General features: G+C 36.3%; 1 protein-coding gene across 3 annotated transcripts; it reads right to left on the bottom strand.

The window, feature by feature from the left end:
- Positions 1-496: 496 nt before the first annotated feature.
- LOC123542260 (procathepsin L-like) lies at positions 497-25,173 on the bottom strand. 3 transcript variants are annotated; one of them, XM_053530853.1, is made up of 11 exons: positions 25,015-25,173; positions 23,518-23,648; positions 21,892-21,997; positions 10,215-10,345; positions 6,283-6,388; positions 5,767-5,925; positions 4,903-5,026; positions 4,404-4,504; positions 3,410-3,570; positions 1,329-1,439; positions 497-1,106 (listed from the first exon to the last, which is right to left on the bottom strand). In XM_053530853.1, the coding sequence occupies exons 2-11, from the start codon at positions 23,646-23,648 to the stop codon at positions 1,007-1,009; spliced, it is 1,230 nt and encodes a 409-aa protein (XP_053386828.1). In that variant the 5' UTR covers positions 25,015-25,173; the 3' UTR covers positions 497-1,006. The 3 variants fall into 3 exon arrangements, with proteins under 3 accessions (XP_053386828.1, XP_053386830.1, XP_053386829.1); XM_053530855.1 differs by lacking the exons at positions 21,892-21,997; positions 23,518-23,648; positions 25,015-25,173 and adding an exon at positions 12,192-12,352; XM_053530854.1 differs by lacking the exons at positions 497-1,106; positions 1,329-1,439; positions 3,410-3,570; ... (3 more) ...; positions 6,283-6,388; positions 10,215-10,345 and adding exons at positions 16,126-17,124; positions 17,364-17,474; positions 18,191-18,351; ... (1 more) ...; positions 20,514-20,637; positions 20,957-21,115 and having other exon boundaries at positions 25,015-25,171.
- Between the last annotated feature and the right edge of the window lie 349 nt (positions 25,174-25,522).

The following is a 25,522-nucleotide window of genomic DNA, read 5'->3' as shown; positions in this document are numbered from 1 at the left end:
TTCCTATATACATGTTTTATTACTAAGGATTTATTGCAGAACGAACAGAACAACAAGAAAATGTTACACAGCAGGTCAACTATTGACCAATCGAAGAATATATTGTTTATTCAAATCAACTTTGATTCCTGCGGAGAAGTTGTAGATTGCAAAGCAGCTAGCGGCCGCTTACACGTTTTCTGCCACAGCTTATATATTCTATACCATGACAACCATTCCATTTTAAGTCAATTGATTAATCAATGCTTAGTAAGTAACATAAATTTGTAATGTTTGGTATTTTTTGTCTCGTCTTTCACTTGCACTCGTGAACATGGCCTCATATGATAAAAGTTAGGGAGAGTGTAAGGTCAGTTTTGAAGTTAGGTTTAGCTTAAGGTTAGAGTTAGGGTTAGTTCCTTGTAACTCCATTCTAGATTTGTTTTCGGACTGGCGGACCTTCATACCAGCAGGCCCCTTCTGACATTGTTATGGAAAGGGAGAAACAAACAATATGTAAATTGGGACGTTTATAATTCAATCAAGACAGACAATAGCACACAATGAAATGAAGTAAAATAACAGCTGATAGTACATGTATTTGATTAATATGTCCAGTTTTAGTATAGTATTTACTCCGATCTATATGAAATATTTATATGCATGGTGTGATCCACAATCTATTTCTTTGCCGTTCAAACAACGTATTGAACGTGCTATTTTTAATGTTAGTGCCTAAAATGAAATCAATATTACTGGGTTACTGGGGAAAAGATGTCTAAAATTATATTTGTACAATAGTTTGAACACATATCTACAACAATTCGCAATAAAGTCCATGTACAGAATGAAGATCAAGAATTTACAAAATCATTTATTACAGAACGAACAGAGCAATAAGGAACATTACTTTCAAAAATGTTACACTGCACGTCAACTATATTGTCCAATCCAGGAATGATATTGTTTATTCAAATCAGCCAATCAGAACAGTACTGTCAAAACCCAGATCTTCTGTCACGTGTAATTACATGATGGGATAACTTGCTCGGGTGGCGATTCCACACTGGTTTCTCTTGTTTCTTGACATCATGATGTAACCTTTCTGTCCCCAACTCATGCCCCAGCTGTAACAAAACGAAGAAGTGTAATATCAAATTATTTTTTAAACATACGTTTTTTAAACTTCACAGTTAAATGGCTGGGTTTCAGTATAAACTCGAATTAGTCATAATTTTTTAATATATAAGCCTGCATTCCAAATTCATATAAGCGCTATCCGAACAACGGGCTACTTCCGAACGATGCCATTTACACTATTACATTGTACAAAAGAAATAATTCCCGACCTGTTCTTTACCAGCCAATAATCATCCGTCTTTTCCTTTCCGTAACCGACAGCAAGGACAGCGTGGTCAAGCTTCGTAGAGGAACACAGTCTTTCATTGTATACGCCAGATCTAAAACAGAAATTATGAACCAGTTGACAAAATGTCGTTTATTTTTGAAGCAAAGTCTACAGCACATTGTATTACAGTTTAAATGCAAAATAATTATAGGTTATGGGAGAGATCTATCGAGACCTCTCCATAGTGTTGGCTTTCAAACTAGGAGGATTTAGACTAATCTAGTAATTTTACCTCGTTAGATTTCACTTTCTAGCGCAAATTACGATGAGCAAGTCTAAAATGGCCATGCGCTTGCACCAGTAAGTTTTGAAATCCTCTATAGTAAGTCGAAAATAATTGTTCGTCTAAAATAAAGAAATATAGTGTAATACTATTGTTTCAGATGTTGGAAACGGTTGTTACTAATAATAAAATATATAGATGTATATTTACTATTCTTTGTTTGCAGTTTTCAAAGATATCCATATGAATTGGATAAAAATATTTCGTTCAATTAAATAAATTTATTGTTTAACTGGCGGTTCTTTTTGCCGAGGAAGCTTGCCCAGCTCGTTTTGGGCCACGGAAGATCTGCCGAAGAAGAGCTCTTCCAAGATGTTCGATTGTGTGTCTTTTGTATATAGAAGACTTTTTGAGTCTTCAATCTTCAATCCGATACGGAGATGTTAATCACGTGATCAAAACAAGGCGGCAATTCGACAATTAAACCTTACAAAGTGATTGATAAACTAGAAAAAAATAAAATATTACATAAACAACAAAAATCTATAAAAAATACATTTAAAAAAAAAAGAATGATATATTTTTCGCTTCGGGCAGACGTCCGGATGATTGGATTTTATTTTCAAGCTTTTCTAAAGCTTCTCAAAAGCTATTTTATTGGGCCCAAACGAACGGGACAGTTGACAAACAAGCCTGTCAGGTGAGGTTCTTGCAAAAATGGTAAGATGAAAATTTGGCAGTTTTCACAGCAGGGCTATGTTCGGACCTGGAGCCAAAGATTTCAGTGTACAATTATTGCAGTGGTAGCTTTTTAAACCTTTTTAAATGAAATTCAGGAACTAGTAAATGCTTGGGCCTACAGACCTCGAATTGGCGGAGGTTGATCATAACCTGAAGATGACTTTTTGATTTAGAGCATTAGGTCATGGTCACAGTGACATGGACCAGGAGAACAGTTTCCAGACTTTAACACAAGAAAGCTTTGGCCTAGGATCTCTAAAGTGGATACGTAGGTTGGCCATCATGGACAAAATTATGACCCCTAATAGGTCACAGTAGCCTGCATGAGGGAAACTGTTTTTCCGTCTTTAGCACAATCTATCATATAACCAGATAACAATTATATAACAATTGTTATCTATGTCTCTGATATAACTTTTAAAGGAGCAACACTGGACCTCTCCTAGGTTTCTTTTTTTAAAAGAAGCCTACTTGTTAGCTTTGTATCTTGAAATATGCATGAGTTCTGCAGCGGAAACATTGCGCGACTTCAGGAGCGTAATATTCTTCCGCTTAAAAACGAGTGCATATTTTCCGATGCAAAGATAATAAGTTTTTAATTACAGACGTGTCTATACGTATAATTGTAAATGTAAACATTATGGATTTGTTCATTTGTTCAGTAGTCTGTATAAGATTTACAATACTGAACTAAATAAAAGACTGCATGCAGCGATACACATTAAATGACGTCATGTACCCGATCAATGTATGGAAAAAATGTTGACGTTTCCGGTACCATTGAAACTTAACGGGGAATAGAAACGAGTATGTAATAAAGCAATGCCTACGTCACACTTAAATGCGTTTGGAGTATAACCGACGGAATGGGCCAACTAGTTTTCCCACATAGCCTATCTCGCAAACCGTAGCACAGCGGCTTACCCCAGACAGACCGGGTTAGTGCCAATGCTGGAAGGCCAAACGAATGCCTTGTCGGTTCCCAGAGGCGAAACGCTGTACTCCGCAAATAAGAAACGAACTGGTCTATTAGATAGCAAGTACTTTTCGTGATTTACCTGTACAATTGGAATGATTTATGACTAGCGTCAATAGAGACAGAGACTGGACCAACAGTTGCTACAGCACTTTTTAAATTGTCTTCAGATCCAGATTTGATGTCCCTACAGCTTCTCATTGTGGCTCCAACACTCTGTCGTTTGAACATACATTGTCCGTCCTAATATAATTATTATATTGATATTAAATATAGAACAATGTAACTGCTATACAATCAGGACATATATAATTTCGGATATAATATATATCGTTTACGATACCTAATTGAGAGTGAATAAATTATATGTAATTATCTAGAAGTACTACTCCCGCACGACAATTTAAACGACAGCATGCTTATATTATTGTTTCATTGTTTTGGTTCTCATGCATTGTTGAACTAAACAAGGTTGTCATATGCAATGATAACAGTTAAGTGCACACTGTAATGTTATACACAAATATTTTCTGTATTGAAACGTTTTAATGAAGAAAAAGCATAATTAACAAACATGCTATCGTTTGAGTTAATGTGCGGGATTTATACAATACTAAATATCTTGTAATTGGTTGAAATATAATCTGTTTGCTGTTTGTCAATATTATAATACGCGGGCACGATCTATATCTCAGTTATAGAATATGGATAGATCTAAAATGTGTAAGCGACCAGGAAATTCAGTTGAGAATTATAATTCTGTTTAAGGTTGAAGCCCCGGCCAAGCTGCATAATTTCGCGCTCTGATGAATAAACAGAAATAGAGCGAATGTATTTTCCGTTTTAATTATCACTTTTATAAATGATTACATAGTCAAATACAAAGAGGCCCGCTGATTTTTTGTTTACAACTGCACAACTTTTTAAAGAGAAAATCACAGAAAAATTTGTATTTAAAAGTTTTAAGCCTGGTTTTATAAAATACCTTTGTAAATGAACCTAAGATTTACAGAAGTAAATCTAACCGGACAAAAGAAGAGATTATGGATATTTCTAGAGAAATGTATAAAACTTACTTTTGGTTTGTATGGGTAGGATTTTTCAGTGTCAATTCCCTTATTTTTGATGACGTAAGCGAAAGCTCTATCCACATTTCCACCTTGACATCCTTTATTTCCTAAAATGCATAAGAATAACATTGTTTCATTATTCAACATGTTTACTGTTTCTATTATATGAATGGACCCCTTATAACGGTATCACTTAGATCTTGACATTCAAATATTCAATCACGCGCTACGTTCATAACGTTACGTATCCATTGCTTCTGTGACGTCAAATGATGCGTTTCGACGCTAGATAGGTAAAGAGTTGAATTGGATTTCAGCATAATTTAATGTAAACGAAAGATACGGTAGCAACATCTTTTTTCCCTTAAACAATGAAGGGCTTGGCAACTTCGTGTGTCTATTTGAGCCATATTAACGGCTGAAGAACACCGGAGTAGGAATAGAGATTACGTAATCGTACGGAAAATTCCGAACATCATTAAAGTTCTTCTCGGACAAAACCTACCTTCAGGCCCGGAACAGTCCATTAGATTCTTCTCGGAGAGGGAAACTAGTTTTCCTGTTTTCTTGAAGTTTTGTCCCTCGATGGACCCAGTGGCTGAGAAAGCCCAGCAGGATCCGCATTGTCCCTTTAAAAACAAAAAGGTAAAATTCCTTTAGATGTTAAAAACACATTCTCATAAAGTTTCATAACACCTGTGGCGACACAGCAAAAAAGAATTTTAGAGTTATGGTTTACGACTGACGAATATAGGTCTTATGTGAGTAGAGACTAACTTACAAATATTCAGTAGCAGATTGCAAGGAATTATAAAATTTTGCTACAAACAAAGTTAGGTTGACAGTGTTAGGTAGACAAAGTTAGGGCAAATGGAATATAGCCTCATTTCAAACTTTAAAAGTTTATGATTACAGACATATCCTCTTAGTCGTGTGCTGCTTGTGTATGAACCTACGTAAGGCAAGAATAAACATATAGACTGCTGCGCCATAAAGACACATTTTATATGATATTTTATGAACATGATTTGATTTAATTAAAGAAAAACTATAACTGAATAGTTTTAACTACTAACGCATACATCGATCATTCCCGACGATTTTAACAAAAACTTAACTAGCCACTGTCTACATGCCAAAAATGTGTAGCACACCTTGTTTTGAAAGTGCGAACAGATCAGAATATTCATGCAAAACTGACCAATGGAAACGTGTATATTTTATTTACTATAGTCTCATGCAGAATTGACCAGTCACATCACGCTTAACAAGATGCACAGACCAGTTGTTACAAACCACACCGTTTCATACAAAACAGACCAATCATTTCACGCCATGAACCTTGCACAGACCAATCAAAAGCTCGAACCTGATCTTTTACTCCAGTAACGTATCCTTTCGTTCTCCAGTCTACTGTTTCTGGCAGGGATGATAAATCTACGTTCATTGGTGGGTTGTATTTACTACAATCACCTATTGTTTCATTCTGCTTGTATCCATTCATTACGGACACGAATTCGTCGATTGTCTGAAAATAATGTTTCAACACACATGAGTTAGGTCAGCTGATCTGCGGCATGCTTAATCCAAACATCATCCTGATTAAGTTTCAAGATCAAACTATCTGTAAAGGTTGCATATATTGCTTTATGCAAATTTATTAGCTAAAATTTTCAAAGTTCGTGTATTTTTCATTATACATAGATTAAGAAAATATATAAACCTCTAAATTATAGAAAGGTTTTCAGCGACAAAACGAAATCACCAGAGAACTTATTTCTACAAAAAATGTACTTAACGCTATAGAGAATAAAATGACAAACTACTTACAGCATGGTAATGGATAATATCAAGAAAATGTTTCTTTTCAAGTTAGAGTTATTACCATGTCTCCATATTTGTTCATTCCTAGAGTATATGTATGGAGTCCTCTGTCTGCCTCCAGGTTGTGCAGTTCGATGTATTTGATATTGCTCTCCCAAATCTGGCGTCTGAAAACAATGAATAAATTTCTAGTATACGGTATCAAATCGTAGTCTAGTTAGCGACACCCATTGTATTTTGGGCTGAGTTAAGGCAGTTCGCCTATTAATGACACTCGGCATATTTATCATTGGAATACATATCATCGTGAACTATTTCGACATCCTTCAGCAATGACAAATAAGTCCATTCTTGTTGCCGAAAACGAATACATAGAATACGGAATGGAACGGGAGATATCGGCTGCAATACGGTACCCCTACCTTAATTATGTTTACCTATACCGCAATCGTTATTAAGTGTATGTGTATTTGGTTTATTCAGAGTTGGAGTGTAAATTTTGGTTTATTCAGAGCGGGGGTTGAGGGTAGGGGTAGTGAGTGGGGATGTTATTACCCTCGGTTACATAAAGATAGGTCCATATATAACGATGTGTTACTAAACAATCTTTTGCTTTACATATCATTTGAATGTGTTACGCACGTTCGAACAAAGGCAATGTGGCAGCACTGGTTAATATAATCCACATTTACGGTCACATCTAGTCTGTGTTCAAACCCTATGTTTTGTTCACAGGAGATAAATCCTGAGTCAATACAAATTTTGTATCATTATGTCCCTTTTATTCTCAAAACATACGACTGATGAAGTCAAACTATATAAAAGAATTATTTTTTCTAAAAAAATAGATTATGTAGTCGGTACCCAGACTAGGTCACATCAGTAGATACATGTAGCAATTTTGCATCTTGCTAGTACCAGGGTTTTTTTTATTCTATAGCAGAGGCAGAATATCGGCCTCGTCCCCCAGCCGAGGATTTCCCCCACAGCCAAGGATTTCCCCTACCGCAGTCGAAATTCCCCTACGTCCGAAATTCCCCCCTCCAAAATCGTAAACAAAGCAATGGAGATTACTCCCAGCGATTTTCCCGACCGAATATCGGACCCGTTCACAATTGCAGACGGTCTTTCACAATTTTCAATGGGTGTGAAAACCTTTAGAAATAGTAGAAAAATGTTAGAGAACCGTTCAGTGGACCCGAGGTTCCGGTTTTGACCAGCGAAAATCGATAAAAACTCGTATCTGGCCCGCACATAATATGCCGTGGGCGTCTGCTTGTCTCGCGGTAATACTCTTTGATGCGTAACGAGTTCGAAAGCTCTGTCCCTTGTCAATCAAAATTCCGGTGAACTTCATACTGTTTGTCGACACCAGCGTAAGTATGACAGTAGGCGGAGCGTCGTATGTTAATTAGCTACTGACAGATGTCAATCACGCCACGCGCGGACTGACACGTGGTTATCATCCGTATGTAATAAAGATGATTGATAAACAATGCAGCGTCAGATTATCGTGTTTGTACCTCTTGTTAATTAGCGGTAACAGCTTATGCTGTATTGTGTAATATGTGTTGTTAATTTAAAGTAATTATTTTATGTGCTTGATTCGATTAAATAAGCCGGTCGGCCGTTACGCAAATTTATTATCTTTGCCGAGGTATTTTGCTAGAGCAAAATTAAATATAAATGTTTTAAGTAATCAGATATTATAAGTATGGAATAATTCTGGTGAAAAGATGAAATTTTATCAAGAATTTTTAATGTTTGCTTTCGTTTCTTTTTTCATATTTGTCACACGTTTTCGCGATCGTGATTTTCGGACTTTTTTATCCTTTCTTACAAGATTTTCTAGTACAATTGAAATAAAAAGCCAACAAAAGTATGCATTTAATGATAATATGATGACTCTTGCAAAAGCAACTCTTATTTTAAAGCATTTTTTGTGAATAAAAGCATGTGATCTTTAAATATTCAATGATTTGAGCATTTCAACTCTCCCCACCCACCTTGTTACAATGATAAGTGAACATTAGTGCAAGTCCATCTAAGTGACAGTGTGTATAGTTGCTAAAAGTTGCAAGAATATGTAATAAAAACATAGTTTAAAGTGTTTATTATGCATAATTGTAAATTCCCCCCTGAGTGAAAAAATTCCCCAAAACTGCTTGTCGCGCGCTATTTTCTTCCCCAAATGACAGGCTGGGGCCTCTTCCCCCAGTCGTAAAAAAAAACCCTGAGTACTGTAAACGCACATATTTCCGCTGGGTCAAAACTTGAAACAGAATTTGAAATATTGAAAATGTTCGCGATGGTTAATATTCGCGAAATCGTTAAAATAATATCCAGCTCTAATTTTTCTGATGCTAATGGTAAATATTTATGCGAGTATTATTTCTGCGATATATCCCTCCACATAGGGCCTTGCGAATATTGCGAAAATTAAACCCTCGCGAAAAGTTCTGCTTTCACAGTAGATTTTCGTGTATACTGATTAACTGAAAATAAAGCAAGAATTTATCATTTTGATCAAAGTTTTATATTTTCTTACATTTTTAAAGTACACTACTTCATATTGTACATGTTTGTCTTAGTTATTGGTTGAGCGAGTATGACTGACAATTAGTATTATCATCTCATAAAGATGACATGTACGTATGGCAGTTTTTTATTACAATCTTTTAAGCATGATCCGTATAGAAGGCATTTTTATAAAAATCTTTAAAACATGACCCCCTTGAATGGCGGTATCTATTACAAGTTTTAAAAATGTTCCGCAAACCTTTTTTTCTGACACATCTTCCTTGTCAGCTCATGTTTACATTAACTTGCCAAAGAGCTACAAAAATTCAACACTTAAATCAGTTAAATAATTATTTTAATATCTCGCCGATAACAGACACGTATTAAATGAAAAATTCGTTGGTGTCTAATCAGTAAACTGAATCATATCGTCCCCCTAACCGAAACCACTTGAAATGTGGAATTTTATTTCAGTGGTAGTTTTGAAACATTATTTTGTTTTCAGTCACACGTAAATAGCATGTTTTGCATGCCATTGGCTTGTATGGCAAACATGTTATATAAGTTTAACGCATGCGCTTGTGCACGTTAAGAAATAGTATCCAAAATAATTTTGAAAATTCCATGACTGATTTTGTAAAGGCAAAGACACACTAAAAAGCTTGTCCTCTTAATTCTATCTAAAACAGAAAAAAAAAAATCCAATAGCTGCAGCGTACTATTGGACTCACTTCTGTTCTAAGTGTCTGTAACTTAAGGTTTCTTGATGATTGTCATTGCTGAATACAAACCATAAAAGTAGGTTGGGGTCATGTTTGATGCATGAAAAGTATTTTCAGTCTATCAAACACGTTGTAAATTAATCAGCTAAACAGTGAGACCCCGAAATTGCCGTTGTGGCGTATGACCAAAGTTTCCATACCAAAATATACAAATCTATTATTTCATTATGAAAATGTTATTTAAATGTCATGTCATGCATAGATCTGCCATGTGATTTCAACAGAAAAAGAAAACAGAAGAAGAAAAAATAAGTCTGAGAACTATATGGTAGCTTTATGAGATACCACTTTTTTCGCGCCATTTTTTAGTGTCTGTATTTTTGCGCCATTTTCCTATTTCATGATACCACACTCAGATAGATTTAAGCTTAAGGGTGCAACCCTTGAGATTTATATCTTAGCTTTGAAATAAAAAAAGTACTTTTATAACTAAAAAGCATTAAATCTTGATAAATCTAGTAATATCCAAAATGAGATATCACTAAATACAGCTTATAAAATACAACCCGTGTACATCACATAATGAGAAATCCCGATAACTCTTGTAATAACCTTAAAAAACTCCATAAGGATAGCCTATTACATGCTATTTGTCCGAGAAATCAGGAGAAATCCCGGGAAATCTCGTGATCACTAAATGAGATCTCATTAAAGGACAACATACTGTCAATATACATCATATATGTTTCACCTTAATCCCTCCATATGAGGTTCATACTGCTTGCCATAAGCTGATTTGTATGACTCCCACTCTTTGTCGAGGAAGGTTGTAAAAGCCAGTGATGTTGCCAATAGGCATCCGTAGATAACTGCACGAAGCATCTACAAAATAAAAGATAATAGTATAATTGATAATTTTGAAAATCTTATATCTTGTAACAAACTACTATATAATAGAGATCATAAGAAGTATATATATACTTTGCTTAACATTTTCAAATAGTCTTTGTAGTGTAAAATCAAACATATCTTAAAGGGACTAATTTTTGCTATTTGCTAATTGACTGAATTCGCAAAAATAATTACTCGCGAAAGTGGTCCTATATGTTTTCTCTAAGAATGCCATTAATTGCGAATATTCTACTTTGCGAACTTACTCTATTATATATATGTGACAGGAATTGCGAATTTTGAGCTTAACAATAACATCTAATTTTACAGTATAACTTATATATGCATTCTTCATACTGACAAATAAAACATTAAAACACAAACAAAGTCGCAAGTACATGTATACATTCATTCAGAATTACTTGTCTTAGGCACTGTTCACATGCGTATGCATTTTTTTGCGCTAAGAGGATCTTGTGTAAAACATTTAAAAATAATACTCTTACGCAAATGTTGCACCTGTTGTGTTTTTCTTCATTTGAACCAATAACACACCTACACAAATTATTTTGTAAACTATTTTTGGAATGATTGTTTTTTTACTTTTTACTGCATTAGATTGGTAAACAGAGCTATTATTTACAAAGGAAAAATGACAATATTGAAACATTTACAACACAATATGTTATCATGTTATTTTTTTCTACTTTAGGTTATCGAAAAAAATTTTGGTTACGATTTTGAAGTCTAGCTTCGCAAGGGAGATAATTATACTTACAACGTTGACCACTTTAAACAGATCAGTATATTCATCTTTTTCTTAGATAAAAAAGTGTTTAATCCATGATGTATTCCATAAACCTTACTGCGTGTGGGCTAAATCCTGATATTTCTGTTTGCGCCAGTTCTAATTTTGTGCAGGCGCAGATTTTAAAACCGGATGTAATTATCTTATCACGTGAACAGGGCTTTACATTGTTAATTTAAAAGAAGAACACGATTTTGAGACACATAAAGCCTTTATCACAATGAATGCGCTATGAGGAAGTTGAAGTTATAGGTTTGTGTTTTAACCGCCGTGTCTAACAAATAGAATGAACCCTTGTATTTTCTAATCACGAAACATGGTACCCTTTTCTTTCTGATAAAATCACATTTATTGTGTACTGTTATTAAAACAGACAGTATATATCATAACAAAATATAATATTCAATCACATTGATTGCATACAAATTATAATATAATTAACCCCTGCCCCTGCTAAATTTCTATAATGAACATGTCAGTCTTTCAATTTTGACAGTACTATTAACAGTTAAAAGGGGTGCTTACAAAATAAGATACTGGCTGAATGGCGAACAGTGCAGATCATGATCAGACTGCATGGATGTGCAGGCTGATCATGATCTACACTGGTCGCATTGTGTCCAGCATGATAAGGGTTAAGTTAAACATGATTCATAATTGTGTTATACTAAACACGTAAATTAACAATGGTCATAAAGCAATTCAGTGAATAAACGGCCGCAAGAAGCGGACCTTTGATAGGTCCACTTGAAATATACGCTTAAAATTAAACGTATACATTGACGCTTCGAATAAAATGAATATGGTTACAAATATATATTTACTTGACAGTAATAAAGCTTTAATTCTAATTTCCACTGCGGTTTTGGTGTAATTAATTGTAGCGCTTCTGAGTTGTTCAACTTAACAAGAGTAGAATTTAAAAGATTACTACAAGTTGTTTTTAATCGTTCTTAACCAAACACTTAAACTTTGAGTAGTTGTCGTTTGATTTCATGATGCTTGAAAATAATATTCTAAAAAAATTACCTTTACAAGTGTTCTTGAAAATAACTACTCCAGTTCAACCCACGCCGCCAACTGGTTATATTTTTTCTTTTTACGCCGTTTTTCGGAAAACCACGTGCTCGAAATGAATCTTCTTCCTTGGTGATCATGACATAGTATTATGACGACGGGATATCTTTTATGTTTAAACCTGGGACATTGTGTGGATTATGAGTAAGATGAAAGCGGCGATATGTTTATTTGCCGTTTAATGGCGGTGCCTCACTGTTGTCTGGCCCTAGTTGTGTAATTGTTTACATTTATGACTTTGTATTTTTAGGCAATACATATCCCTTCACACACTACTGGGGTTATTAAGCAGTCTAATAAAAGGACTATTTCCATTGAATGTTTATCTATCTGTTAATTCTTTACTGTGTCATACACATTTACACAGTAAGGGAACCGGTATTATGGAGACCTCTGTAGCCATGGACCTACACAGATGTAGGTCCGACCCTCACTAGGGGCGTTGAATCCTTTATATGAGAAATCCATCGAACGTAAGGTCGGTGTCTTTGTCCAGGTTCCCGCCCGATGAAATAATGCACGGAGGGGTTCCTTGGGTCTGGGAAATCACTATAACCTATAGTAGTGTCAGTTCAACGTTAATACCCAACAAAGAAACGATTAAGGTTCTGTTCTTAGGGAGAAGAGTTTGGGGAACAGTGCCAGTTCAGCTTGATATTTAACCCTTACCGTTCTAAATTTCTATAATGAACTTGTTCATCTTCCAATTTCAACAGTAACGTTAACTTTTAAAATGGGTTGCTTACCCGAAAGATACTGGCTGAATAGCGAACAGAGCAGATCATGATCTGACTGCACGGATGTGCAGACTGATCATGATCTACACTTGTCGCAAAATCAGAACTAATCGTGTCCAGTATGGTAAGGGTTAGACTTGTTAATCATGCTATAAACAGTAAATTATGAGTTTTCATTTTAACCCTTAGCCTGCTGCAGGTGAATTCAACAACCTTTGCAAACAGCTTGGAACCAGATCAGACGCCGATTAAATCGGCGTCTGATCAGGTGCCAAGCTGTTTGCTACTCTGACAATATTTCTTCCAATTTTGGAGCAAATTGAATGAACTTTACAATTTTAGCAGACGACATTTCCAGCAGACGACAATTTATCTAGCATGCTAAAGGTTAAAGCACCTTCCTTTGCTTTCAAAAAAACCGAGCCCGCGAGTTGTTTGAAAAAACTTCGATCAGTACTTGTATCACGTTCACAAGCAATTCTTACAACAAAAAGTAGTTTCTCTTTCAGTTTGCGACAATTGGTGCAAATTTAAGAACATATTTTCAAAACAATCAAGTAAAAATAGCTGTCGCACGGACTTCATGATTATATGTATCAAAACCTTATCATAGTGTAGAATATAGTTTTATGTTTTTAATATTGTTTAAATTATTGCAAAACACTTCCTGTTTAAGCTTGAAAATACCCAAATATAAATATCCGCTACCGCATTATAGTATTGACTTCCTGTCAGGGTTTATTTGACAAGACTCAGTGATAAAAGTTCCTTTCTACATACCTCATGTATCTATGTTAAAGTTAGTCTCCCTATAAATTTGTTGTTATGTTTATGGGTATACCCATATATGTCTATAGCAGTATGCACGGATGTGTTAACGTCAAGTTGAACTACTAACAATTTTAGTAACGACAGACTCGCAGAAAAGAGTCACTCAAACAAACATTAAAGAGTCGCGCCATGAGAAAACCAACATAGTGACTTTGCGACCAGCATGGATCCAGACAAGCCTGCGCAGTCTGGTCAGGATCCATGCTGTTCGCTTTCAATGCCTATTGCAATTAGAGACACCGTTGGCGAACAGCATGGATCCTGACCAGACTGCGCGGATGCGCAGGCTGGTCTGGATCCATGCTGGTCACAAAGCCAGTATGTTGGTTTTGTCATGGCGAGGCTCATTTAAGGTTCCTGTAAAGCCTTTGAGACATCCTGTAAAGCCTTTTGAGACCTCCCCACAGACGAATTCTTGTTTTATTTTTTTTCTACGCCTCATAGGCCTTGGTTTATCATCAAGAATTTACCAAGCTCTTTAAAACAAGTAAAAGAAACTTTCAACACAGTTTATTCTCTATTTAACAATACATTTTGTCCTATACCACATGTTCTACGACTGTTCACGTTCCCATTTGTAGAAGATATCAAGCTTCTTTTTTCAAACGTTTTATGATTATTGTGTGTCTAACATATATCTCAAGGTACTCCGGGACTTGAAAGTGTGAATGAACTATGTATATTTCAAACAAATGCAAAAACTGGAAAATGAAAATGAAAGTAGAGCTGTCAAAATGACAAGAAAATGCGATGTTCCAAATAAATTCTAAAACTTACAGTTTTTCATTTCTCGGATTACCCAAATAAGTTTGTTAGACACACAACAAAACAAATTTAGAGAAAAAAAATAATAAAACATAATTTATAAAGTCTAAGTACGTGAGTTTTAAGGCAAAATATATGTTGCCGAACAATGTGTCCTTTATAAAATATATTTTTACTTCATCTGAACAATCCCGTATAGATATCGCACACGAAATATGTCAGACACAGATGTGCGCTAACGCAATCATAATTCGTTTAGTTTTGTTTTTTTTGACGTAAAATCGATCAACAAAGCATTTAGCTCAGATGCAAACTAAGCATAATATAACATGTTAATATCTCATTTTAACATTATCTAATTAACCTTCAGGTGCATGCCGAAAAAAGATTTTTTGCTATAGTCTCCTTTCACGTGCATAGATACTTAAACCGCACATTGATTTTGTAAATGAAAGGAGATATTTGCGCGGTATCTTTATTTGTTCTGTTAGATACGGGTGCGCAGACTGTACTTTTAGTGAAAGCAAGTACAAATATAGATCAATGTCAGTACTTTCATTTTCGTTTTTTACAACGAACCAGTCGGGTATTTTGTTTTATCAAGATCACTAGGATCAAGACACATGAACGCGTGAAAACGGTGACCTTGTTGAAGGAATTGAATTGGAAAGTACGCAAGTTTACAGATAGATATCAATCTTTTGATTAACTTGGCAGATAAAATAGGAATCCGAGCATTTCGGAATGACGAAGTGATATAATACGGAAAAAATGACATGGCATGCATCAATGCCAAACTACGGAAACTCTAGAGGGATAGTCCTGATAACAACTTAGTTAAGTTTGAAACTCAGTCATTTCTGGTGAACAATGACGTCATAAGACTAATTTTTAGATTACCCTTGTGTACACAATATTTGTTAATTTCATTCCATTATCCGAAAATTAGATAAATCCATGTATCGATGGAACTTAAAAGGCAACAATGGTTTTATTATTAAATCCAGTCTACTCATAATCATTAAAATCAATTAAATACAATTAAATATCTACAGCCTTTAGTCTTTTTTCGTGGTAAATTGTGCACGACGTCACATTGTTTTGACGTCAAACCAACGATAACGTCACAGCTTCCGGTCAATATGTGTTTTTGGCTCCACCTTCGAGTCAGTATGACTTTTTATTGTTGATCATGTGACTATATCTAGACCAATGGAAAGGACTATAAATGAGCCGCGCCATGAGAAAACCAACATAGTGGCTTGTCATCGATTTTTAATTGATCGATTCTTTTCATAGAGGGTAATAAAATGTACAACAAACCCTTATTCCACCACCACGACGCCCCCCCCCCCCCCCCCCCCCCCCCCCACCTTAGCTAACACAACGGCTTCGGCAGAGTTCTCTTATAAAAAATACACCATGTTCGTCTGAACTGGATTGCAACTGTAGGATCGGAGTACAAAAGAAAATGACGGATGGACATTTGAACACTATATACACTAGTCTTAGCCACTAAGGAAATAATAATAATAATTAAAAAAAACCATATATTCAAGCCTTTATAGCAATTTATTCCTGCTTTGTTGCTAGATTCAACAATACATGTATTAATAATGGAATGTATTAATGTTTACACCAAATATTGTTTACAGTTTTAACAATGAAAAACGTTTCTACAAATCTATTTGTCAATGAGTCGTGCCATGGGAAAACCAACATAGTTGCTTTGCGATCAGCATGGATCCAGACCAGCCTGCGCATCCGCGCAGTCTGGTCAGGATCCATGTTGTTCGCTAACGGTTCCTCTAATTGCAATAAGCTCTGGAAGCAGACAGCATGGGTCCCGACCAGAGTGCGCGTAGGCGCAGGCTGGTCTGGATCCAGGCTGGTCGCAAAGCCACTATGTTGGTCTTCTCATGGCGCTGCTCATTTTTTCATTACTATTTAGTAATTAAAAAACGAATCAAAGATAATACATATCCTCCCAGAACAACATAACAAGATTAAAGATATACATTTGATACAGTATATTACATATACAAATCTACAAATGTGCTAAATTGGAAGACGACAAAACAACAAACAATTTGTATCATATTAAGCTAAGGAACAGACTAATGTGACATTCTATTCATGTTCCAGTCCAGCTGGACAAATACATTAAATGACAAAAAGATTTTTTGTGAAATTTTAGGGTCAAGTTGCAAAACCAGTTAGAGACGCTGGCTTTCACACATTTCAGGCTTGGGCCTGATTATTCGTTAGCAAGTACTACACTACCAGGAATGTTTAGACTCTCTATCGATCAAATTCTAACATATTCAGACAAGCTACACTCGCAGAAAACAACAAAATATAGAAGTGTCCGGATATAGAATAGTCAAGAATAATTCTTATGTGAGATTGTAAATGTAGTTTTTTTTAATGTTTTTTATGTTGTCCATTCGAATCACATGGTAGGGAAACTTGCTTCTGAGGCAATTCCACACTGGTTTTTCTTGTTTCTTGACATCATAATGTAACCTTCTTGTCCCCAGCTTCTGCCCCAGCTGTAACGGCAATGAATAATTACATGCATTTATATAATTACATCGAGTTAGATAAAGTCATTTCCAAATTTCTCTTTACATTTCTCAGTATAAAATGTTGTGATTAATGCATTTACTATATGACCAAAAGTATTCAATACAAAGTAGCTTTCCAGACACAAATAACAAATATCCGAATGAAGGACGATATCCGACAGATGTTACTTTCAAAAGGGAATTTTACGTAAGAAGTCTATTACCTGTTCTTTACTAGCCAATAATCCTTGCCCATATTCGTACCGTACCCGACTGCAAGGACACCATGGTCAAGCTTCATGGTGGAACATGCTGCCTCGCTGTATACACCAGATCTAAAACCAGAGAAGATTACGTCACTACATTGATTTGAAAGTATCTGTTCATATGGTCCGTGTCACTATTTAGTAAATGCAGTAATTTTGAAACCTGAAAAACTTTTTACTACAAAAATAAATCAAATTGGCCACCCCTGTTCTATTATGTATCACTACTGAGCCGACCGTTACGCTCGCGAAATAATGTTTGAAGTGAAATCTGGTTGGACCAGTTATCAAACGTATTAATTATATTTGTGTAAATTTTCTGTCTAAATATGTTGTTCACTATAACATTACTGGGAGCAATCAAGACTCACAGACATTAGATATGTGGACATTGAAAAATGTAGTTAAAGCAAACATGTGCATCGATGATATGATTATTTTTAGTCTTAATCGAGTTCCAGAAAATGTTTATCGCTGATTGCTAAAATAATGCTGCAGAGCCCACAATTTATGTCCAAAAATGCTTGTATCACTACAAATTAACCCTTAGTCTGCTGGCGGCAAGTGAATCTGCCTTTGCGACATCCGTTCAGTCTGACCATGACCTACACTGTTCGCTATTCAGTCGGTATTTTCTTCTTCTTTTTTTGGGAGAAGGGGGGGGGGGGGGGGGGGGGGGTAATCATCACATTAACTTTTAACAAACTGAATGATAGACAAATTCATTATAGAAATTAAGCAGGGAAATGGTTAAAGAAGTCGACATCTAATGTGCTTGAATTAACCTGTAATGTTGGAAGGAAGGGTGGCCAGCGTCAATGGCGACCGAGATAGGACCAACTGTTGCTACGGCTGCTTTTAAATCGTCTTCAGATCCAGATCTTATATCCATACAGCCTTTCTCTGTTGCTCCAACAGTTTGTCGTTTGAATTCGCATGGTCCGTCCTAAATATAGAACAAATAAGTGTTATAACTGTCGTATATACACGGTTTCGGATATGAAATATACTGTATGCAAAGAAATAATTTATTCAAAAATTATGCCGCACCACGGGAAAACCAACATGGTGCATTTGCGACCAGCATCGATCCATACCAGCCTGCGCATCCGCGAAGTCTGGTCAAGATCCATGCTATTCGCTAACGGTTTCTCTATTTGCAATGAGGCTTTGAAAGCGCACAGCATGGATCCTGACCAGAGTGCGCGGACGCGCAAGTTGGTCTGTATTTATGCTGGTCGCAAACACACTATGTTGGTTTTCTCATGGTGCGGCGGTATTTAGTCTATTTCAGAGTTAGAAAGATAAGAAAACATGATGCAAGGTCGATATTCTGAGAGGGATAAGTTGATGAAAAATAACTGATATGGTCTGAACGGTGTTTGTAGAACAAAAATGCTGAAGTGACTCGGGAGCTCAGGTGGTTGAGCATTGGTACGGTTAACGACGGTAAGGCATTAAATCACGATTTTGCTGCGCATATTCTAAGTTTGTCATGCTGCTATCATACAGTAATATTAGCACATTGAAAGGCATTTATCTGAAAAATGAAATATTTTACAGAACAATCATGTTTAGACATAACAATTAAGCACCTTTGGTTTATACGGGTAGGATTCCTCAGTGTCTATTCCGTTATTTCTGATGACGTAAGCAAATGCGTTATCCATCAGTCCACCATTACAACCTTTATTTCCTACAAAAATAAAATATACTTCAGTAAACGATCTAGCATAAAATTGCTATATTTTTGTTGTTTTCGTAGGATGTTTTATAAAGAGAGAAAATGTGTGTAAACAGATTCTCGCACTCATGCGCAGTTAACATACATCTCCGCAATGGTCTAAAATCTGTAAAGACACGGAAATATGATTTGTAAGAGACACGCCTGAAAGTTTGTATAACAAAATCAAAGTCTAAAAACAACATTTCACGATGGATGAACACACCCTGGTTAACACCTAGTACACAATTACTGAATGACCAGTCAGTAGTTAAAACATTCACAAAATATCCGACAAGCAATTCAATAAAAGCTTTAACATCTGATATCAAGGATTTTTTTTAATTTTAGCTCAGTAAACCTATTTTTAAGTATTAACCAATCAGTAGATAACACTGTAGACTAGAAGCAATTAATCAAACTTCTTTATAGTGATCTCCTTTGACGCTAAGCTCTCACTGATCACAGTGACCTCCCTTGCCGCTACGCTCTCATTGATCCCAGTGATCTCCCTTGCCGCTACGCTCTCATTGATCGCAGTGATCTTCCTTGCAGCTGTGCTTGCTCCCATGGACTCTCCACGAGATAAATGCAGCAGACTAATGCGCCCATTGATCGCAGTGACCTCCCTTATTGATCACAGTGATAATCAATGAGAGCATAGCGGCAAGGGAGATCACTGCGATCAATGAGAGCGTAGCGGCAAGAGAGATCACTACGATCAATGAATGAGTAGCGGCAAGGGAGGTCAATGCTTAGAAATGAGAGCGTAGGTTCAATACACATGTCACGATACAGTTACGTAAAGGAGATCACTGCATAGGAGTTTGGCAATTTATATCATGACCATGTAATAATATACCTTCATTTAAATGACGTATCGGTCAATTATTATAGTAAAAGCTATTGCCCGTGGTTCAAGGGACGTATTTATCAATCTCGTGATGAACGATCATTCCTAATCAACTGCTGAGGCATGAAATATTTTTGTAAAATCCCACTGCCAAGTAAATATGTTCGACATAATTTTAAATCAGAAACACACGTCGACTTACTTCGGGTTAGAAACAGTTGAAAGCTGCAGTATATTAGCTACCGACGGATTTTGAAACAGTCAATTAATACATTATATGAGCCGCGCCATGAGAAAACGAACATAGTGCGTTTGCGACCAGCATGGATCCAGACCAGCAGGTGCATCCGCGCATGCTGGTCAGGATCTGTACTGTTCGCTAACAGTTTCTCTATTTACAATAGGCTTTGAAATCGTACAGCATAGATCCAGACCAGAATGCGCGGATGCGCATGCTGGTCCAGATCCATGCTGGTCACTAACGCATTATGTTGGTTTTCTCTTTACACGGCTAATATAACATTCAAGTTACCTTCAGCTTTGGAACAGTCCATCAGATTTTTCTCGGAGAGTGAAACCAGTTTATGAGTTTTCTTGTAGTGCTGTCCCTCGAGGGAACCAGTCGATGAGAATGACCAACAGGAGCCACAGTGTCCCTTTAAGAAAAAAGACTTTAAATGTGCACGTTGTTAAACATTTACTTGAACATTTACTGTTAATCAGAGATAGATTTATATAAATTGTAGGACAGGCTTCACACTGGACCGACCTAAAATAAATTGATAAAAACTCTGGCCAATCTCAACGCATCAAGTGCACGGACCAGCAAAAGCAAGTCAAGTGTTTGAAACTGACACATGTCAAGGGTTCTGACCAATCATAAAATGTCATGTGTATGGACAAGTCAACGAATTTGATAAGTGTCCAGACAAATTAGAAACGTGGCTGGTGTACCAACCAATCAAAACATCTCACCTGATCCTTCACTTCAGTGACGTAACCTTCTTTTCTCCAGTCAACGGAGTCCGGCATGGACGATAAATCTACGTTCATTGGTGGGTTAAATGTACCACATTCACCTCTTGTTACGTTCTGTTTGTATCCATTCATTACAGAAACAAATTCTTCATTTGTCTAAAATATAAGAACGTTATCTTTGGGAAAATGTTTCTATACTCAGAACATGTCGTGAATACACCGTCCAAGTTTTACGTAAAACTTTAATCACCTTATACGTATACAGTAAAACATTGTAAAGGCGCTTGTTATGGGTGAAACTTGCATTAAGGGAAGGTAAAAAAAATGTTTATTTGTTCCTTAACAGCACAAAAGAAGCTGAAAAGAAGTATCTTAATGAAATTGATAATTTGAACCGCACCATGAGAAAACCAACATGGTACATTTGCGACCAGCATGGGTCCAGACCATGCAGCCTGCACACCCGCGCAGTCTTGTCAGGACCCATGCTGTACGCCAACGGTTTCTCTAATTGCAAAAGGTTTTGAAAGCGGACAGCATAGATCCTGACCAGACTGCCCGAATGCGCATGCTGGTCTGGATCCATGCTGGTCGCTAATGCACTATGTTGGTTTTCTCACGATGCGGCTCATTTGTTTCCTTTTCAGGATCAGGAATACATGGACATTCAGCATATATTAGAAAACTGTTTCAATGTAGTGAACACGTAACGACACTCGGCAGTTTCCGTGTTTTTACGTATTCATGTTCAAACAATTCGGCTTTCTTCGGCTGTAATTGTAGCTCAATGCATACATGACTTTCCATACATATCGGAGACTGCAAAAACAGTATACGGAGCCAATAATCATTACGGGTCCACTACCTTAAGCAAATAACGTGCATGTGTTCACTGATAAAAAAAAAGAGTTGTCTTCTCGGTATTTTATTACCATGTCTCCATATTTGTTCATGCCCAGTCTGTATGTATGGAGTCCTCTGTCTGCCTCCAGGTTGTGTAGTTCGATGTATTTGATATTACTCTCCCAGATCTGGCGCCTGAAATTAATCAAATATGCATGATCAACACTATTAACTAAAACTCTCTCTAAATTTTTTGATAAACTGTGGCGATCCTGATGTAATCTGAAAGTGTTTCATGCACCGTCTCAGACATATGAAAACAAAGTTCCTCACAACTTTTATCGCTTTATGTACAACGCTTCAAATTAAACACTGTCTGTCAATAGTCAAAACTATTGCCCGAGGTACGAAGAATAAAGACAGATGGTTTTGACTATTGATCGGCAAGTCATTACATATTGGTCCATAGTTCAATCTATCGCCCGAGGTCTAAAGGATAAAAACAGATGATTTTGACTATTGATTGGCAAGTCATTACATATTGGTCAATAGTTCAAATTATTGCCCGAGGTCCAAAGGAGAAGACAAATGGTATTGATTATTGATCGGCACGTCATTACACATTGGTCAATAGTTCAAACTATTGCCCGAGGTCCGAAGGAGAAGACAAATGTTATTGACTATTGATCGGCAAGTCATTACATATTGGTCAATAGTTCAATCTATCGCCCGAGGTCCAAATGAGAAGACAAACGGTTTTGATTATTGATCGGCAAATCATTACATATTCAATTTGGTCAATAGTCCAAGCTATTGACCGGCGATTTACAGAATGTGTCATGTAATAATATGTACTATATTTAGAAATCAAGTCAGACTCATCTGATAGTCACAATGTCGACAGTTTAGGGCTGATAAATCTTTTTAATTTTTTTTCTTTCCTTCTCTAAAGGTCTCCGGAAACATGGTACATATGCATATCCACTAAGCGAAACGCGGAAATTATCGTTTGATTTTAAAGACGGAAGACTTAAATATATGTGACAAGGACATTATTTATAAACAGGATTCTCCAATTTCTTTCTTAAATCTTATAGTATGGCTTTTCCAGATATTTGGAGAGGATGGAAAGAGAAATAGTCCTGGACATGAATACAGATCTATGTAAACGAACGTACAGACAGTTCCTAATTCCTTTTCAAAGAAAAGTCAATCTGAACAAAATGTAGGGAAAAAAGCCTTTGAAAGCATAGAACGAAACAGAACAAAATAATAGCAGACACGGGTTGCCTGCGACTTTAAATGTGATAAAATGAAATGTGCAAATTCTGTCCATGAGAGGTAATAATATGTACAACACCTCTACATATCGCTCCCTAACACCGGCGAAAGCGGAATTCTATTATAGAAAAATGAATGTTGTTAAAGATCCCAAAGGACCAGAACATATAATAGCACTGAGTCTAAGTATGCTGAAACTTGTTTTCAGCTACCACACGGCACTTCAAGATTGCTCCCTTAAGTCAATCTTAAAGAGCCTTTCTAATTCGATATCCGGGATAAAACCCGGGATAAAAAATGTAATATGGACGGTATAATCTGTTTGCTTACAATACGATACTGTCGTGATCTCAGCGAGATTTTAAACCTCGGCATTTGTACGAAAAGAACAAAACACGTTCTAGATTCTATACAACTTTTCTAGAATCTGTTACCTGCGTTCCTCCTCATTGGACCCATATTGTTTGCCATATGCTAATTTGTATGATTGCCACTCTTTGTCGAGAAAAATATTGAAGGCCAGTGATTTTGCCAGAAGGCATCCGAGTATAACAGCACGAAGCATCTGCAATACGGAAGATATAATTATTACTTATTTTCACACTGTTACAATTGAATTTTACAACTGCATTTTACAATCACTAGAATTATTTTGTACTTAAAATTGTTGCACCTCAAATTGGTAGCAACGCGTTTTAGTAGTCACTATCAAACTTCCGCCGAGTCACTACCAAAACTACCAACCATTTAAAGGTGTCACTTCTCTAACAGGTCAGCCAGTACAATTTTGATTACATTATGAAAAGCGAAAAAATAGTACTTAGTATGGTAGTGTTCCCGATATGACGATCGGCAATTTCCGTACTGTTCCGTATGCTCGTATACTCATGATTTCGGTACGCTTCGGTCTTAACAGAAAATTATTGCCGCTTTTCATAACAACTGAAGAATGTAGAGGGCTTTTGGACTACCTATATTGAGATTGCAATTTCATCACAAGGAAGTTTAATATTTGTAAGTGTTTTTCTTCCGTCTCTTATCAAAACTTTAACACACACAAAAAAAAAAAATAAAATAAACCATGATACATAGCCCATTTATTTCTGTTCAAGCCATACATGTATGACATATATCAGACGTATCTATAATTTATATGAGCCGCACAATTAGAAAACCAACATAGTGTGGCTTTGCGACCCGCGAAGTCTGGTCAGGATCCATGCTGTTCGCTAACGGTTTCTCTAACTGCGATAGGCTTTGAAAGCAAACAGCATGGATCCTTACTAGACCGCGCGGATGCGGATCACAAAACAGAAGTAAGTCACCTTGTAAATAAAAATAATGTTTTGCATTTTTTTCTGATTAGATGTTCAATTGATACAGAATTCTTCATCGTGGACGCAATACTGGGTCCTTAATATATCCACTTTAACGCAGCAAGTGTTTTTTTTTTTTTTTCATTCTTACTTCCGCATGTGAAGTTTATTAATTGTATTGAATGACTTCAAGAAAGTACATCTTGATTTGGTTTACCTCACACTTAAATCAACTTAAAAGGCTGTCACATTATGACTCCCTATATTACTGCTAAGCGTTAGCAGGGGGTTTTTTTCGGGGTACTACTCACTGCCCGGCCCCACCCTAGGCTAAAACGGGCAATAAAAGATTTCAGTTGGATACTGGATTTGTAAGTGGCCCTCCATGCAAAGAAATGAAGTGTTTCCCCAAATATTTCCTCGGAGGGCCACTAAGAAACGCAACAAGTAATAATGAATATAATAAAACCACACCAAGAAGAAGTTTAAAACACTGCAATTTTAAAACGTCCTGATTAGTTTAAAACAAAAGTACCTAATATGTTATAACGCTGAACACTTGCCATTTCATATACTTCACAAATAATACTTTAAAAAATAGAAGTTTAAAATTACCTTTAAATGCCTTGAATGTGGGCAGTATGTCTCCAGTAAGCAGTGGCCGCGCAGTGGTGATACAAGTGCTTTATAAGTCTATTGTGTGAAATCACGTGATAATGATTCTACTTCCGTGATGGTCATGCTGTACAGTCATATGAGTAAGAACAATGCAAAAAATAACTTTTATTTATAAGTTTAGAACATGATGGGGATTATGAGTGAGATTTTATGTTACATTTACGGCCATATTCATAGTCGTCACAGAAACTCACACTTGACTCAAACTCGGGTAAGTATCACTCAAGTGGACGTCGAGTAGACATTGCGTATGTCATTTCATCCCACTCAATCTTAACTTTCGGAATGGCAACTCAAGTATTGGTTTCATTGTAACAATCGATTTAGCGGATTATAACGACTGTCGGTATAATATATGACAATAACATCAAAGGTATGGCAAAAGTGCTGATCGTTATTTTTGTAGATGTATTTGCCAAGTCGGAAGTTGTCATATTATTGCCTG

This window comes from Mercenaria mercenaria, chromosome 19 (assembly GCF_021730395.1).
Source record: "Mercenaria mercenaria strain notata chromosome 19, MADL_Memer_1, whole genome shotgun sequence".
Taxonomy (NCBI): Eukaryota; Metazoa; Mollusca; class Bivalvia; order Venerida; family Veneridae; genus Mercenaria; species Mercenaria mercenaria.
Note: the sequence above shows the minus strand (reverse complement) of the source record. Positions and strands in the feature narration are given on the sequence as shown.